This window comes from Lytechinus pictus, chromosome 11 (genome assembly GCF_037042905.1).
Source record: "Lytechinus pictus isolate F3 Inbred chromosome 11, Lp3.0, whole genome shotgun sequence".
NCBI classification, from domain to species: Eukaryota; Metazoa; Echinodermata; class Echinoidea; order Temnopleuroida; family Toxopneustidae; genus Lytechinus; species Lytechinus pictus.
The window spans coordinates 12,641,303-12,658,235 of NC_087255.1; the positions used below are offsets into that span (position 1 = coordinate 12,641,303).

A 16,933-nucleotide genomic window follows, 5' to 3' on the forward strand; every position below is an offset into this window, starting at 1 on the left:
GAATGATTATAACCGAAGGCATGCATACCCCTGAGCGAAAGATACATTATCACAGAAATAAATACAAGGTGTAGATTTACTACTCAAAGGTCTATGGAATGAATATGACCGAAGGCATGCATACCCCTGAGTGAAAGATACATTATCACAGAAATAAATACAAGGTGTAAATTTACTACTCAAAGGTCTATGGAATGAATATGACCGAAGGCATGCATACCCCTGAGTGAAAGATACATTATCACAGAAATAGATACAAGGTGTAGATTTACTACTCAAAGGTCTATGGAATGAATATGACCGAAGGCATGCATACCCCCGAGTGAAAAATACATTATCACAGAAATAAATACAAGGTGTAGATTTACTACTCAAAGCTCTATGGAATGATTATAACCGAAGGCATGCATACCCCTGAGCGAAAGATACATTATCACAGAAATAAATACAAGGTGTAGATTTACTACTCAAAGGTCTATGGAATGAATATGACCGAAGGCATGCATACCCCTGAGTGAAAGATACATTATCACAGAAATAAATACAAGGTGTAGATTTACTACTCAACTCTATGGAATGATTATGACCGAAGGCATGCATACCCCTGTGTAGCGTTGACACTCCATACAACAAGTAATCAGGATCGAGTCCAATGTTTGTGGGTTCTCATGTCTTTATTCAAAAAGATATTTGCCAGATATTAGATCGTTCACAACTGTGATGACTACCCCACGACGTCCATATTTGCCAGCCTCTTTCCAGCCTAATACCATAATCCATAGTCTTATCTCAAGACACTACATCTCCTCCCTTTCTAAGATCTAAACATCCACGAAGTGAAAACTTATTTTGAAGTTGTTCACAATGTCATATAGTATTCCAACCCAACTGTATATACATTTTTTTTTTTAAAGACAAACACTATTTTAACTTTGAACTAACTAAACACCTGTTTGTAAGCAAAGTGTTATCAACTACATATCAGTTTATGTACATCTATATACAAAATAATATCCAAGGCCTCTGTCATTAGAAACCTGTTTGCAACTGCGACCAATACCAAAACATAGTACAAGAGTCTAGGAATATGTTTTGAATGAAACGAATTTACTGCTTTTGTTTGAAGAATGTAATAGTGAATGAATAGTAATATCCAGTACTAATTTACTTTCACCTTAATGTAAATGTGTAAAAACTTCCAGGTTTTTTCGAGTAATCATTGAAAATACTGTTTTTGCTCGTGAGTTTTGTTTAGAAACTCATACATATACCCATTTATAACTCAATTAACACTTAAATGACTGAAACATTTATGCTTCAACTTCATGTTTCTTTCAACAGAAGATTGTATGTATCTATTATAACATAATAAAACCTTTTTATGTCAAACTGTTACTTAGCAGTATAACATTACATAACCATACATAATTGTACACAGGTGATGAAGATACATACCCAAACTTCAACTCTTCAAAATTTGCAATTTCTCCTTTGTTTGATTTCTTTTGCTTGAATTGACAACTATAAAGCTAAACAAATCATGACAATGCATGAATCTGCATTAAAGACATTAACGGTATAACACAAAATCATCTAGCCTTTTGGGGCACCTTTTCTCTCGCACTGGCCTACTGATAGCTACAGAAGCATTACCTACTTCTTTGTCTTGTGTCATTTCTGTTGGTGTTTTTGAGTTGTCTTCATGTTCATCTTTCTCTGAATCAGGTCTGTTGTATTTTTGAATGTGCGTGCTGTTCCTTTTGTACCTTACCCCCTCTGAGGATTCTACCACTACACTGTTCCCACTTTTCTCTATCAGTTTGTACGGTTCTGTGTGGAATGGTGTACTAGTTTTGTCAATCTTTGTCTGTTTCAACAACACTTCTTCTCCCACATGAAATTCTCTCTCTTTTGCACCTCTCTTCTGGTCAATGTACACTTTATTCCTTTGCTTTCCTGTTGCATCCCTGTCTCTGACTTCTTCATCCAACCTCACTTTCTCTTCCATTTCAGGTAGTCTGGTTCTCAATTTACGCTGAAACATCATTTCCGCTGGTGTAACTCCAGTTACACTATGTGGTGTAGTGCGGTACGCGAACATGTACTGTCTGACCTCTCTTTTCCAGTCCTTTTTCTCAGCTTGTGCAATGCGAACTCTCTTCATGATTGACCTATTCTGCCTCTCAACTTCTCCGTTAGCTGCTGGATGTAGAGGCGTAACCTTCCTATGCTCTACTCCATTCTTGCAGAGAAATTCTTCGAACTTCTGGGAAATGAACTGAGGTCCATTGTCAGAAGTGATACTGATAGGGAGACCATGCTGTAAGAACATCTTCTCTAACGACTCAATGATCCTATCACTTGAGGTATCTTTCATGATATCAATCTCATAATAGCGACTATAATAGTCCACCACAACAAAGATATAATCCTTCGATGGCAACGGACCCAACAGATCAATAGCAACAGCTTGCCAAGGTCCCGTTGGCAATGGCGTAGGGCAAAGTGGCTCTGGAGAAGGCATCGCTGCTGTTATTTGGCATCCATGGCATGCCTTGACATAGCGTTCTACTTCCTTCTCCATCTGTGGCCACCAAACCTTTGTACGAAGCCTTTGCTTCGTCCCTACCACGCCTAAGTGACCTTGGTGTGCTAAAGCTACGCACTGCTTACGTAACTTCTTCGGAATGACAATCCTGGTTCCTCTGAGCAAGAGGTATCCTATGCAACTGAATTCATTCCTGAACGCAGCAAATGGAACCACTTCTTTTCCCCACTCATTGTTCTCCAAGCTTTCTCGGACCAACTTCAGTTCCTCATCGTCCTTGGAGGCTTCTTCAACTTCCCGAGTTGACAAAGCATTGGGTGTAGCTTCCTCTGCCAGCCATCTGACGTACATGTCTGCATCTCTTTGAAGACTAGAAATTCTAGATTCGTCACCCTGTGACATCACAGGTTGCCGCGACAAAATGTCAGCAATATTCTGTCTACCAGGCAAATACTTCACAGAGAACGTGTAAGACATCAACTTCGTAACCCAACGTTCAATCCTAGCGTTAGGTCGAGACTTCGGTCCATACAGAACTTCCAAAGGTTTGTGATCCGTTAACAGCTCAAAGTGTACTCCATACAGGTAGTTATGAAATTTCTGGCATGCCCAGACAACTCCAAGAGCCTCCTTCTCGGTAGTAGAATACCGTTTCTCAGCATCCGTGAGGGATCTACTTGCGTAACTGATGACTCGAGTTTCATTTTGATAGGTTTGCAACAACACGGCCCCAAGACCAACGTTACTGGCATCCGTCACCAACTGAGTATTGTCCGCATCAAGTCGGAAATAGCCTAATGCCTCTCCCTCAGTCAAGGCCATGGTCAACTGAGTGAAGCTCTCATCTTGTTCTGGTCCCCAAACAAAAGGCTCATTCTTCCTGACTAATCTGCGCAAAGGTTCAGCAATTGTTGCCAAGTTAGCAATGTATCTAGCAGAAAAGTTCACTAGCCCAAGAAAACTTCGAACCTCAGCAGACGTCTTCGGCTTTCCGGCATTCCTCAATGCGTCAACTCTGTCATGGGTTGGCTGGACTCCCTTAGCACTCAGAGTGTGACCCATGAAGGTAATCCTCTCCGACCCAAATGTACACTTTTCCTTATTCAAGGTCAAATTCTTCTCTCTCAGCCGTGACAATACCTGATGAAGCCTCAAATCATGCTCTTCTCTGGTGCGACCATACACGACTATATCATCTGAGATATTGGCCACGCCATCACAACCGCTCAGCACATGACTCATAACATTCTGATACTTCTCAGGAGCAGCATTGATGCCAAACATCAACCTCTTGTATCTATATAGCCCTTTATGTGTGACAAATGTAGTTATCTCACGTGACTGACTATCAAGCTCTATCTGGTGATACCCATATTTCAGATCTAACTTCGAAAAGACTGTACTACCATTCATCTGATAAAGAACCTCATCTACTGTAGGAATCGGGTGACGTTCCCTCTGGATTGCGCGATTCGCCTGCCGCATATCCACGCAGAGACGAATATCTCCATTTGGCTTGGGTACTACTATGACCGGACTCACCCACTCACTCGGGCTCTCTACTCTCTCAATAATATCAAGAGACTCTAACTCGTCTAACTTCTCACTCACTTTGTCTCTAAGACTGTAGGGAATACGATACATGTTCTGTGTCACAGGTTCTACTTCTGTATCTATGTGTAGGTGCAGCTTGTATTCCTTCAACTTACCTATTCCCTCAAACAGGTTACCATAATTATCAAGTTCTACCATACCAACATTCTGACTTGGTATCTGAAATTTGAGAATACCCAGCTTTTCTGCTGTTTGCTTGCTAAGCAAACAATGACCTGTACCATCTAACACATAGAAGTTTGTGTCATGCACCTCCATACCTGTAACAGCGACATTAGCTACGAACTTCCCTTTTAACTTCAAGGGCACCTCTGAACCATAGGCATATAACTTTTGAGAGGTTAATTCCGATCTACATTCAACATTATTTTTTTTCATATTCTCCCATGTACCAGAATCAATGATATTCACCTCTGTCCCACTGTCAATAATCATATTCTTGACCACAACACCTCCTATGTTTACATCTACCTTTGCACATTTACTTGCATTGATACTATTGACATAAAATGCATAAACATCATCAGAATCTTCCTCATTCCTTGACCTACCAGTATTGTTACATGTACCATGATTACAGGAACACTGTTTCTTTTCAACATTACGAATGTGTCCTTTAGATTTCTTTGATTTCTTCTTGAAATGTCCAGTTTTCCCATCATTCTTCCTTCTATCTTGTGCTTCCGTATCTGCAACTGACTTACAGCAAATAGCGAAATGTCCAGTTTTACCACATTTATTGCATTGCTGTTTCCTCGCTGGGCAATTGTCGTCTTTCGCGAAGTGTCCTGTTTTCCCGCATCGGTAACATGACTTCCCCGTCTTACTCGATGGACGATCACTTGCAGCATGTCGCGCCCGACCTAGACCTCCAGCCTGAACAGCCCGGACCTCAGCTGATGCTCTACTGGTACTGCGATCCATCATGTGTTGGCTTTGCGTCTGGGTTGCTTCAAATGTAGATGCAATCACTCTTAACTCTCGTAGAGATAAACCAGCACCTCTCTCCAATAATTTTGTTCTGAGTTTATGTGAACTGCATTTTTCCACCACTTGATCCCTGATTTGTTCGTCCGAATCATGGAACTCGCACAACATTGCCTGCTGCCTCAACCTCACAACAAACTCATCTACAGTTTCATTGGCATCTTGCTTCAGTTGCCGAAAGCAATATCTCTCATAAGGCACATTCACCTGTCTCTTAAAATGATTATCAAGCGTTTTCTTTGTTTGCTCATACTCATCAGCTCCCTGTTGTAGTTCTAGCGTGAAGAAAATGTCTTGCACTGCTGGCCCTGCACTGTGCAACAACAGAGCCCTTTTTTGCCCCACATCAGTAATTCCTTTCCCCGCAACGTACAGCTCAAACCCACGGATCCATTTACGCCACTGCGTACTCGCTGCCGTCCCATGCGGGTCGAATTGCGACACTGGAGCAATTTCATGAGCCATACTCACAATCGACGTCTTTTCTGACCTGGCTTCCACTATCTCGTCGCCAAATGTAGCGTTGACACTCCATACAACAAGTAATCAGGATCGAGTCCAATGTTTGTGGGTTCTCATGTCTTTATTCAAAAAGATATTTGCCAGATATTAGATCGTTCACAACTGTGATGACTACCCCACGACGTCCATATTTGCCAGCCTCTTTCCAGCCTAATACCATAATCCATAGTCTTATCTCAAGACACTACACCCTGAGTGAAAGATACATTATCACAGAAATAAATACAAGGTGTAAATTTACTACTCAAACTCTATGGAATGATGATGAACGAAGGCATGCATACCCCTGAGTGAAAGATACATTATCACAGAAATAAATACAAGGAGTAGATTTACTACTCAAAGGTCTATGGAATGATTATGACCGAAGGCATGCATACCCCTGAGTGAAAAATACATTATCACAGAAATAAATACAAGGTGTAGATTTACTACTCAAAGGTCTATGGAATGATTATTAACGAAGGCATGCATACCCCTGAGTGAAAGATACATTATCACAGAAATAAATACAAGGTGTAAATCTACTACTCAAACTCTATGGAATGATTATGACCGAAGGCATGCATACCCCTGAGTGAAAAATACATTATCACAGAAATTACCCCTGAGTGAAAGATACATTATCACACAAATAAATACAAGTTGTAAATTTACTACTCAAACTCTATGGAATGATTATGACAGAAGGCATGCATACCCCCCCCCTCAAAGATGAAATAATACAGCAATGAATAAAAAATGTTAATTTAATCAAATTGAGTGCCTCCAAGCTTAAGTGGCTTCTGACTTGCCTAGGCTGTCGAACCACTTTAGTGGCTCAATGACAAACAAATTCACTCATATACATAGCAGAAGAAATGGATTAGAATTGAAAAAGTTGGTAGTCAGTGAGTTAACCAGAGCTCTTCTTACCTGCGTTATGATGGAGTCTTTATTGACCGTGAATCTCTGTGCAGCCAGTGCAAATAAACTCACACCAATACAAAGCGGTAGGAATGGGTTTGAAAGATCGTGATGGTATGCCCTCACATACTCTCCTAGGAATACGAACATTCAAAGAAAAGAATTAATATCACGTAAGATCTAAAACTTGACACAATCAATGTCCTTGAAGTGATCCAGACACATCAGGCAGAAATCACTGGAGCTTAGTAAATAGTTTAATAATGTTATCAATATGTAAACTACTGTATTTAAAAAATGAGACTAGTTATATAATTCAAATCCAATGCAACCAAACCTTTTCTTATAATGCATTAAATACATTTCTCCACACATTTGGGCCACTTCAAACAACCATAAATCCATTCTTAAAAAATAGGGAAAAACCGAGATTGTTCCATTTATCTGAGTGTACATTTCAGTGTATCTCAGAATCCAATACACTCAACAAGTCTTTCATTTGCACTTTAAGATCAACAAACCAATGCCTGCCAATAGCTGCTGAATAGAGTAGTCACGGTTTTTTATTAAATTGAAGAAAAAAAATCAAATAATATCAATTTTTACCACTGTCCTTGACTTTATTACTGACAATTGACTAGTGCACTTATTCAATGAAGTGATTTCTGTAGAACAATACATCAGGGCCCCATCTCACCAAGAGTTGCGATTAATGTGGGCGCTTCGTGGTCTAGTGGTTCTGACTCTTGTCTTTCAAACAGAGGGTCGTGGGTTCAAATGCTAGCCATGGCGTGTTTTCCTTCGGCAAGGAATTTATCCACCCTGTGCTGCACTCGACCCAGGTGAGGTGAATGGGTACCCAGCAGGATTAATTCCTTGAATGCTCGAGCGCCTAGGCAGCCCAGCTAAAGCTGGGGTAATAATAGCAGGGCCCGCTGGGAGAACAGTTTTCGGAACTGAAGTGGCTACTCTGGGTAAATATACCGCTATTATTATTATTATTATTATTATTATTATTATTATTAATGCAATCAATCATAACTATGGCAAGCCAGGAACACCACTACCTAAAATGCATACATGTATGTCCATTCAAATTATTTTATGAATATGATGTACAGTCATGCATGCATCACTGTCTGGGCAATTCAGAGTGTTCCTTGCGTTTTCAGAGGTGTGTAGCAAGAAATTTGCTATCAATCACAGACTAATTTTAGGTCCCAAAATCAATCATAAGTCTTGCAATTAACTGCAAATTTGCAACTGATCAATAGTTTGCTTCTTGTATCAACAACTATAAACTGATTTGCTTCAGTTAAAATCGTTCTATCACTTGTAAATTTGCACGTGAAATTTACCATTGATTGCAAATATTTTATTTGGCTACCCCCCCCCCCCCCCGCCCTTCCTCCCAGAGGGAAGGTGCATATATTTGCTACATTAAGAATTATTACATTGATGAATTTCCATAGTTGATCTTGATCAGAACAATCACAAGATTATGTACATGTAAGATGGGGCCTACTATGAAGAGAATAATAAGGAATCAAATAATTTTCAATACAAATGATATCCTTACCTATGGCATGTTTATAGCTGCTTGTTTGTAATGCATTGTGGCCATTGATGATAGACAGAGCAGTACTATCAGGATAAAACTGTCAAGAAAAATAAACACATTTCACTTCAATTTCATTTGCTTTGAGTTCAATTAATTCAATTCAATTCACTTTGATTTGGTTATATAAAACAAAATTCAATTCAACTCAATTTGAGTTCAATTCAATTCAATATGACTTGGTTCAATTTCATGCAAATCACCTAGACATGGTTCAATTCCATTCACTTTCATTTCTTCAATTCAATTTTATTCACTTTGATTCCTTCAATTCAATTCACTTTCATTTCTTCAATTCAATTTTATTCACTTTGATTCCTTCAATTCAATTCACTTTCATTTCTTCAATTCAATTTTATTCACTTTGATTCCTTCAATTCAATTCACTTTCATTTCTTCAATTCAATTTTATTCACTTTCATTCCTTCAATTCAATTCACTTTCATTTCTTCAATTCAATTTTATTCACTTTGATTCCTTCAATTCAATTCACTTTCATTTCTTCAATTCAATTTTATTCACTTTCATTCCTTCAATTCAATTCACTTTCATTTCTTCAATTCAATTTTATTCACTTTCATTCCTTCAATTCAATTCACTTTGATTTCTTCAATTCAATTTTATTCACTTTCATTCCTTCAATTCAATTCACTTTCATTTCTTTAATTCAATTTTATTCACTTTCATTCCTTCAATTCAATTCACTTTGATTTCTTCAATTCAATTTTATTCACTTTGATTCCTTCAATTCAATTCACTTTCATTTCTTCAATTCAATTTTATTCACTTTGATTCCTTCAATTCAATTCACTTTCATTTCTTCAATTCAATTTTATTCACTTTCATTCCTTCAATTCAATTTGATTCACTTTGATTTCTTCAATTCAATTTTATTCACTTTGATTTCTTCAATTCAATTTACTTTAATTTGGTTGATTAAAATAAAATGTGATTCAACTCATTTTAAGTTCGATTCAGTTCAATTTGATTTGGTTCATTTCAATGCAAAACACATTGATTTGGTTCAATAAAATAAAATTCAATCCAACTCACTTTGAGTTAATTCAATTCCATTCACTTTGATTTGGTTTAATGAAATAAAATTCAATTCAACTCACTTTAGTTCAATTCGAGTTGGTTCAATTCACTTACCAGTATACTTGGTTCAATGCACTTCTCTTCATTTTGATTTTAGTTCAATTCAATTCAACTCAATTTAATTTGATTTGGTTCAAATAAATTTAATTCAACTAATCAATTCAGTTCAGTTCCTTTTGATTTGGTTCACTTCAATTCAATTAACTTTAATTTGATTCAATTCAATCGATTACTCTGCATGTGAGGGGAATCTGATCACCCCAATCAAACAGGGACAAAACCAGATTTAAGGGTCTGTGGACTTACCACTGACTGACTGAAATTAATTTTTTAAACATAGCAGCATAAAGTAAAATGATACATGTATGCTTAAAGGACAAGTCCACCCCAACGAAAAGTGGATTAGAATAAAAAGAAAAAAAATCCAACAAGCACAACACTAAAAATTCCATCAAAATTAGTTGTGAAATAAGAAAGTTATGACAATTTTAAGTTTCGCTTAATTTCACAAAATAGTTATATTCACATCCTGGTCGGTATGCAAATGAGGGAACTGATGACATCACTCACTCACTATTTCTTTTGTATTTTATTATGTAGAATATTCTACTTTCTCCTCATTGTCCTGTGAAACAAAGTTTTATTTCGCCCTGAACATATGGAATTACCATTGTTTAACATTTTATGTTTCAGTCAAGTTGGTCTTTATTGTCAAATCTGTAATAATTTAAACATTGTATAATCCAAACAATAAAAAACAAAAGAAATAAAGTGAGTGAGGGACATCATCGATTCTCTCATTTGCATGTGATTAAATTGTGAATATAACTATTTTGTGAAAAATAAGCAAAACTTTAAAATTCAGCATTATGCTTGTCTGATTTTTCTCTATTGATTCAAATCAACATTTTTCTGAGGTGGACTTGGCCTTTAAAGAAAGATGTTACTGTAAAACTTGAGAAGTAGAAGACATTAAAGTAACTGACCTTTATAGTAAGTCTCATGCAGTACTTGTGATGTCTTGATCCCAGAGTGTTGTTTACTATCAAGCTAAATAGGTTCATCAGATTAATCTTCTCTCCCCACTGACAAGAAATTAAAAAGAACATTAATCAGCGGAGCAATTCAGGAAACACATAGGCCCATATACTGAAGTTGGGTTTAACTTAAACTCAGATTTAAAGTTGTGGTTTAAGTATGGATAGCCAATTCTTGCATAAATCACTAATAGTAGAGATATCATATTTCATCTCATTTGGCTCTCAAATCATTCATAATTGTCTAGGAAGTATAAATAGATGATTGTCTTCACCATTGAAGAATCAGGAAAGAGCACAGCAGATATAAGAAACGTATAACTTAATAAAAATTTTGACACTTTTGGCTTCCGATAATTTTAGCACAGAGTTAGACCGTGGTCTAAGTTAAACCTGACTTCAGTATACGGGCCATAAATATTAATTTTCACAGACTATCGTTGTAGGCTACTGCAAATCCTTGCATCGAAGCAGCTGAGAGCAAATTAGTTCTATGTAATTTTTTGTATTAAAACTTTTTCATAAAAGCTCCCCAAGTATTAAAGCAAACATACTAAGAGCCTTTTCTAGTAATACTGTTATATGATTTACTACTTAATTGGACAATGGTTGCAAAACTAGCAGAAATCTAAAATATGCACATGGTTATCACATATCATTTAACATAATCATAATTTTATATATCATTTTGATATGAAACGACATTCATAATACATCAAGAATGAATTTAGGCATTTCAAATTATATATTCCATCATGCTTAGATATGAAATCATATATATATTTCTATTAAAATAAATCCAAGAAACTGTAAAGAATTTATAATTAATCCTAGAAACTGATTAATTCAAAATCAAATGTGGAAAATGTGAAGAATTAAAAATATATCCTTGTCAACTTTGAGAATTAAAAATCAATCCCAGAAACTGTGAAGAATTCAAAATCGATTGAATCCTAGAAAATGGGAGGAATTTAAAATCAATCCTATAAACTATGAAGAATTGAAAATCAATCCTATAAACTATGAAGAATTGAAAATCAATCCTATAAACTATGAAGAATTTAAAATCAATCCTATAAACTATGAAGAATTTAAAATCAATCCTCCAAATTGTGAAGAATCCAAACTCAACACTAGAAACTGGGAAGAATTTAAGATCAATCCTAAAAAATGTGAAATATGGATACCTGATTGACAAACTCCCTGATAGATGAAAAAGCATCGTCATAATTCTCATGATGATAAGATGCGCAGACCAACATGAATTTCAGCTTCTGTATCTATACAACAAACGGCAATTAACAATATAATATCATGAATGTTTCCATAAAGATTTTCTTTGGCACAAAGCAACTCAAAGTATACACTGTGTCATCAAGAATTGACACTGGGTATACTTACAGCTCATTAAACAGGCAATTTCAGTGACAACTTCTGCCATATTCATCTTTTCAAAAATCTCATGACGTCAGAATTTGCACGCAGTCAAACTTGCTAAGTTGAATGCTTGGGGGATTCAGCTCTATTCGCGGCGGATTTATCCCGAAGAATGTTGAGGTGGGGCTGAATCAGCCCCCCCAATTTTATTAGAGTTTAAAAGCACTTAATGGGGAAGTTCACCCTGAAGAAAAGTTTGTTGTAAAAATAGCAGAAAAAAATTATAGAAAAAAATGGTGAAGGTTTGAGAAATATCCATTGAAGATTTAAAAAGTTATTAGAAATTACAGTTTTGGATTTGTGACGTCATTAACAAGCAAATGCCCCATATGTTATGTAATATAAAATGCATGAATTTCTATTTTTCAATGGTTCATGATGACTTATTTTTGTTTTCTTTTTAGGAATGGGTGTGAAATGATTTGTCTATTGATATACTATAAAAGGTACAGTAAAAACCATTTTCAATTTTCTAAAAAAATGACATCTTTAATTTATTTTTTACCATACAATACGTAGGAAAGCTGCTCGCACATGACGTTACAAATCAAATAATTAAAATTCTAATAACTTTTTTATTCTTTGATGGATTTTTTTCAAGCCTTTGGCATTATTTTTTCTACTATTTTTACTATAAAACTCTCTGTGAGGGTGAACTTCCCCTTAAAAATTTTGACTGGATAAATAAATCATCCCATTCATGATTTTCTTTGTGAAGCAGCAGCAAAGGTATTTAAAAAAAATCAACAGTCCGACTGAACCAACTTTCTGATTTTCGGCTCATGAGGGCAACATGACAATTTTGGGGGGCCTAACTACTGGAACAAATATATATACATAATACGTACCCATGGTTTATCGATGTCTCTGTCATATATATTGTAATTAAGAGCGTCTTTGATGAGATTGCACGCCTGACCGTATCGCTTCATCTTCCCATATGATACGCACATTTTCTGAATCAAACTTAACCATTCCCCTTTGGTAATTACGTTGTAATCTGCGTGATCTGTAGAAAAAAAAAGAAAATATCATCACCTTCACTTACTAGTAAATACTGCATGTTTCTTTTCAATGGAATGGAAGAGACAAACGTTAATATACTCAATTGATTTGAATATCTATGGGCAATACCATCAAATATGTACTGTGGAGTGTTGTGGTCTGGTGGTTCCGACTCTTGCCTTGGAATACTTTTCTTCAGCACAAACCAGTTTCGCCAAGCAAATAACAACTAAATAACAATTAAATTCTTTTAGACTTTAAAGAATACATTTTAGGCTAATGAATAGGCCATTAATAAGTTATTCATATTATATATGCCTTTGGGGCTTCTTTCCTTAACTTCAAAGAAAATTCATCACCTTCATTCAAGATGAAGGAAGTCATAAGTCAGATCAATGAACTTTTGCTCTACCCATAATCAGAGCTGCCAAGTTGTATTTTGCATTTTCAGTATTCTTATCCCCCAAAATCAGTATTTTGACCCAAAAATCAGTATTTTTACCGTGTGCGATAAATATTTTGTATTTTTCCCCAAAAAAGTGTATTTCATAATAAAATGCTTGGCGCACTCGTCCATCACGGCGCTCAAGCTGCATGCAAGCTAATATGTGCACTGCACTTGCAGATGAAAAAAAAACAACATTGAAACTTGTGTATATCTCACCCTGGTTTTTACAAAATGATTGAAAAAAAAAAACAAGTTACCTGAAATTATATTGATCTAATAACCATATTTGTGTACGTTTTATGAAATAGAGACATATAGAGATGATTTTTCTCAATAAATTTCGATTTTGTAAAAAAAAAAACACATATTTTTTAAAGAAAAAACGTACTGCCGTATGTTGGTTGCAAAAACGTTCTAAATACGGAAAAATCGTACTACTTGGCAGCTCTGCATAATGCACTACAAATCCATCTTGAAGGGGATATATTTCTTTATTTCATCCTCATCTTCCTTTGCTGATATTGTTTTACCTTCATTATCCTTATGGATGAACTTTGAGAGGAGATAGTTTCCTTTCTCCAGAAACTCATCAAAGTGGCCTTGGGTGTACATCAATATGCCCTGTCTGTATAGAATCTGAATGTCTTGCTTGGATAGAATGTAATCGCCATCATCGTCATCATCTAATGGATCTATTGCATAAATAAGAAAAGATAATTTTCACTGGTTTGCGTGATCATCGTGATCATCATCGCAATCACCATTATCATTATAACTATTATCATTAATATCATTTTTATCGGTATTACCATTATGAGTATTATTATTATTGTCGACTCCGTCGTCATTATCAACATCGTCAACATCACATCATCACCATCGTATCTTCATCATCTTTATTATTATTATTATAACTATTATCATTAATATCATTATCAATATCATTATTATCAGTACTATTATCATTGTCATTGTCAATGTTATCCTCATCGTCGTCACCATCGTCATTGCCGCCATTATCATCGCCCTCCTCCTTCATCATCACCATAATCATTATCATCATCATCAGCAGCAGCAGCAGCAGCATCATCATGTTATCATCAACACCAACATTAGTATCATCATTATCATCATCACCACCATCACTATCATAATTTTATTATCATCATTACCACCACCACCATCATCATCATCATCATGCTTACTCCTCCTCCTTCATCACCATAATCATTATCATCATAATCTTCATCATCATCATCAGCAGCAGCATCATCATGTTATCATCAACACCAACATTAGTATCATCATCATCATCATCACCACCATCACTATCATAATTTTATTATCATCATTACCACCACCACCATCATCATCATCATCATGCTTACTCCTCCTCCTTCATCATCACCATAATCATTACCATCATAATCTTCATCATCAGCAGCAGCAGCATCATCATGTTATCATCAACACCAACATAAGTATCATCATTATCATCATCACCACCATCACTATCATAATTTCATTATCATCATCATTACCACCACCACCACCATCATCATCATCATGCTTACCCAGAGAAAGTGTTTGTAATGCTGATTCGGCCCTTCCTAGCTGTTGTTCAATGGCTGCTAGGGCAAGCCTTGCATCAAGATGTCTAGGAGCCTGTTTGAGTACCTCGCTGTATGCTTTGCTGGAAGCTGCTAGCTCGCCCAAAGAGCTCAAGCATTCTGCATACCTCAGCCACACTGCGGGCTGGAAATACAAAGGGAATTTTCAAAGTAGAATGTTTTTTTTCGCAAACACCATGGTCCGTACTCTAAAGTCAGGTTTATTTTGGACCATGGTCTAACTCTGTGCTAAAAGTATGGGAAGCCAAAAGAGTCAAAATTTGTATTAAGTTGTATGTTTCTTATGTTTACTGTGCTCTTTCCTGATTCATCAATGGTGAAGACAATCATCTATTTATACTTCCTAGACAATTATGAATAATTTGAAAGTCAAATGAGTTGAAATATTATATCTCTACTGTTAGTGATTTATGTAACAATTGGCTTTCCATACTTAAACCACAACTTTAAACCTGAGTTTAAGTTAAACCCAACTTCAGAATACGGGCCCATGTCATCATCTGAATTTAAACCAATCATGTTTAAGTTGTAGTTTAGCCCTGTAAGGAAGTATTCAATGTTAGCAACCTTTTACTATAAAAAAAAATCAAAGTTTCCGAACTAAAGCACTACTCCTACCAAAAAGAAAAATAAATTATACCCTCATATTGATGGCCTACTTTTCCATGATGAATTCTCTATATCAGTATTTGACTGCAATTTGGTAAACAATAGTAGAAAGTAAAATCATAATCTATTATTCAAATCATAATTGTAATGTCATACAATCCTTACCAGATTATAGTTCTTAGCTTTAAGAAGAGCTGCTAATATCGGCTTTGCTGACTGGTGATCATCTAAAAAGAAACAAGAAAAGCAATTCAATTTCAATTCAATTCAAAGTTTATTTCAATCAATCAATCAATCATCAAAATACAAATATATACAAATTTTGATAAAAACATGGGATTCAGAGCCCCTGGAAGTTTAAAAAAAGTGGGAGGGGCACCACCATGATACAAGTAAATACAAATCAATATAAACATACAGAATATAGTAAACAACAAATAGAAACATTGAAATACAGTACAAAGACACTGGACTAATTAAAGGAAATGAACAATCAAACAAACAAGAAATAATAATTTAAATTCATAGGGACCTACAGTGTGCTATTCATTACCTAATTTTGCAAGATTTTCATATTGAGAGAACATTTAATTCATCTCTCAGAAGTTTTTTTTTTTAATCCATGAAGAGTTTTGCTTTGTTTAATATCCTTATTCAAATCGTTCCATAGCTTGATTACTCTACAACGTACAGAATTTGGGGTAATTTTAGTTTTAGGAAGATATTGGTGAAGATCTGCTGAATGATTCGTGAAATATGAGTGGTAAGAGGCATTTGTGTTGAAAAGACTATTAAAAATATTTGGATTTGAATGGTAATTTTACATAAATATATAAGTATACTTTGGAGATTGAACACACTAACCTCTATTCTAAAACTGGTTTTTATTTAAACTGAGGTGTAAAGTTGTGGTTAAAACTATGGAAAGCCAATAGTGACATAAATCTCTGTCTGGACAGGTTCGAGTTATTACACGTAACTCATCTGTTAATCAGATCATTCATAACTGTCGGGGAATAATAACTGAATTAGCTTTCATCGCCATTATAGCAAGATGAAAAGAGCAAAGTGAACACAAGAAAGATACAATGTTAACAAAACTTTTCAACATGTTTGGCTTCCCATAATTTTAGCACACTCTCAGGGGGTGTTGCAAGAAAATATTTGCAATCAATCGCAAATATTCTGTTGCAATTTCACAATTGATTGACCAATTGTAGCTATAGCAGATCAGGGCCCCGTCTTACAAAGAGTTACGATTGATCCAATCAATCGCAACTATGGAAGGCCAGCAATGTCAACATATAAAATACATGTCTGCTCAAAATTATTACTAGAAATGATGTATACTCATATATTATCTGATTTCTTGACAATTCAGTATGCTTCTTTTTGTTTTCAAAGGACATCAAACAAATCTCAGAAAGAAAAAAATTATGACATTGTTGGATTTCCATAGAGTTACGATTGATT

The 16,933-nt window shown here is 35.6% G+C and overlaps 2 protein-coding genes across 5 annotated transcripts in view; both read right to left on the reverse strand.

Annotated features, from left to right (window-relative positions):
* Positions 1-16,933, reverse strand: part of LOC129270828 (general transcription factor 3C polypeptide 3-like) — a 31,369-nt gene that overhangs the window by 2,537 nt on the left and 11,899 nt on the right. For all 4 annotated transcript variants that reach the window (XR_010295130.1, XM_064106782.1, XM_064106783.1 and 1 more), the window contains exons 10-17: positions 15,626-15,687; positions 14,795-14,975; positions 13,751-13,912; positions 12,616-12,776; positions 11,518-11,610; positions 10,280-10,378; positions 8,157-8,235; positions 6,587-6,711 (exon numbers count right to left, since the gene is read on the reverse strand). Coding sequence is in view for 3 of the 4 variants with exons in the window: in XM_064106782.1 (XP_063962852.1) it covers positions 6,587-6,711; positions 8,157-8,235; positions 10,280-10,378; positions 11,518-11,610; positions 12,616-12,776; positions 13,751-13,912; positions 14,795-14,975; positions 15,626-15,687 (962 nt within the window). In the remaining variant the exon portion in view is untranslated. The remainder of the gene's footprint in view (positions 1-6,586; positions 6,712-8,156; positions 8,236-10,279; positions 10,379-11,517; positions 11,611-12,615; positions 12,777-13,750; positions 13,913-14,794; positions 14,976-15,625; positions 15,688-16,933) is intronic.
* Positions 665-5,856, reverse strand: LOC135155999 (uncharacterized protein K02A2.6-like). The gene has a single exon (XM_064106780.1). The coding sequence runs from the start codon at positions 5,612-5,614 to the stop codon at positions 1,571-1,573; it is 4,044 nt and encodes a 1,347-aa protein (XP_063962850.1). The 5' UTR covers positions 5,615-5,856; the 3' UTR covers positions 665-1,570.

What these genes read in the sequence shown, in the direction of transcription:
- LOC135155999 (XM_064106780.1), bottom strand. Translation starts at nt 5,614, where the DNA reads ATGGCTCATGAAATTGCTCCAGTGTCGCAATTCGACCCGCATGGGACG.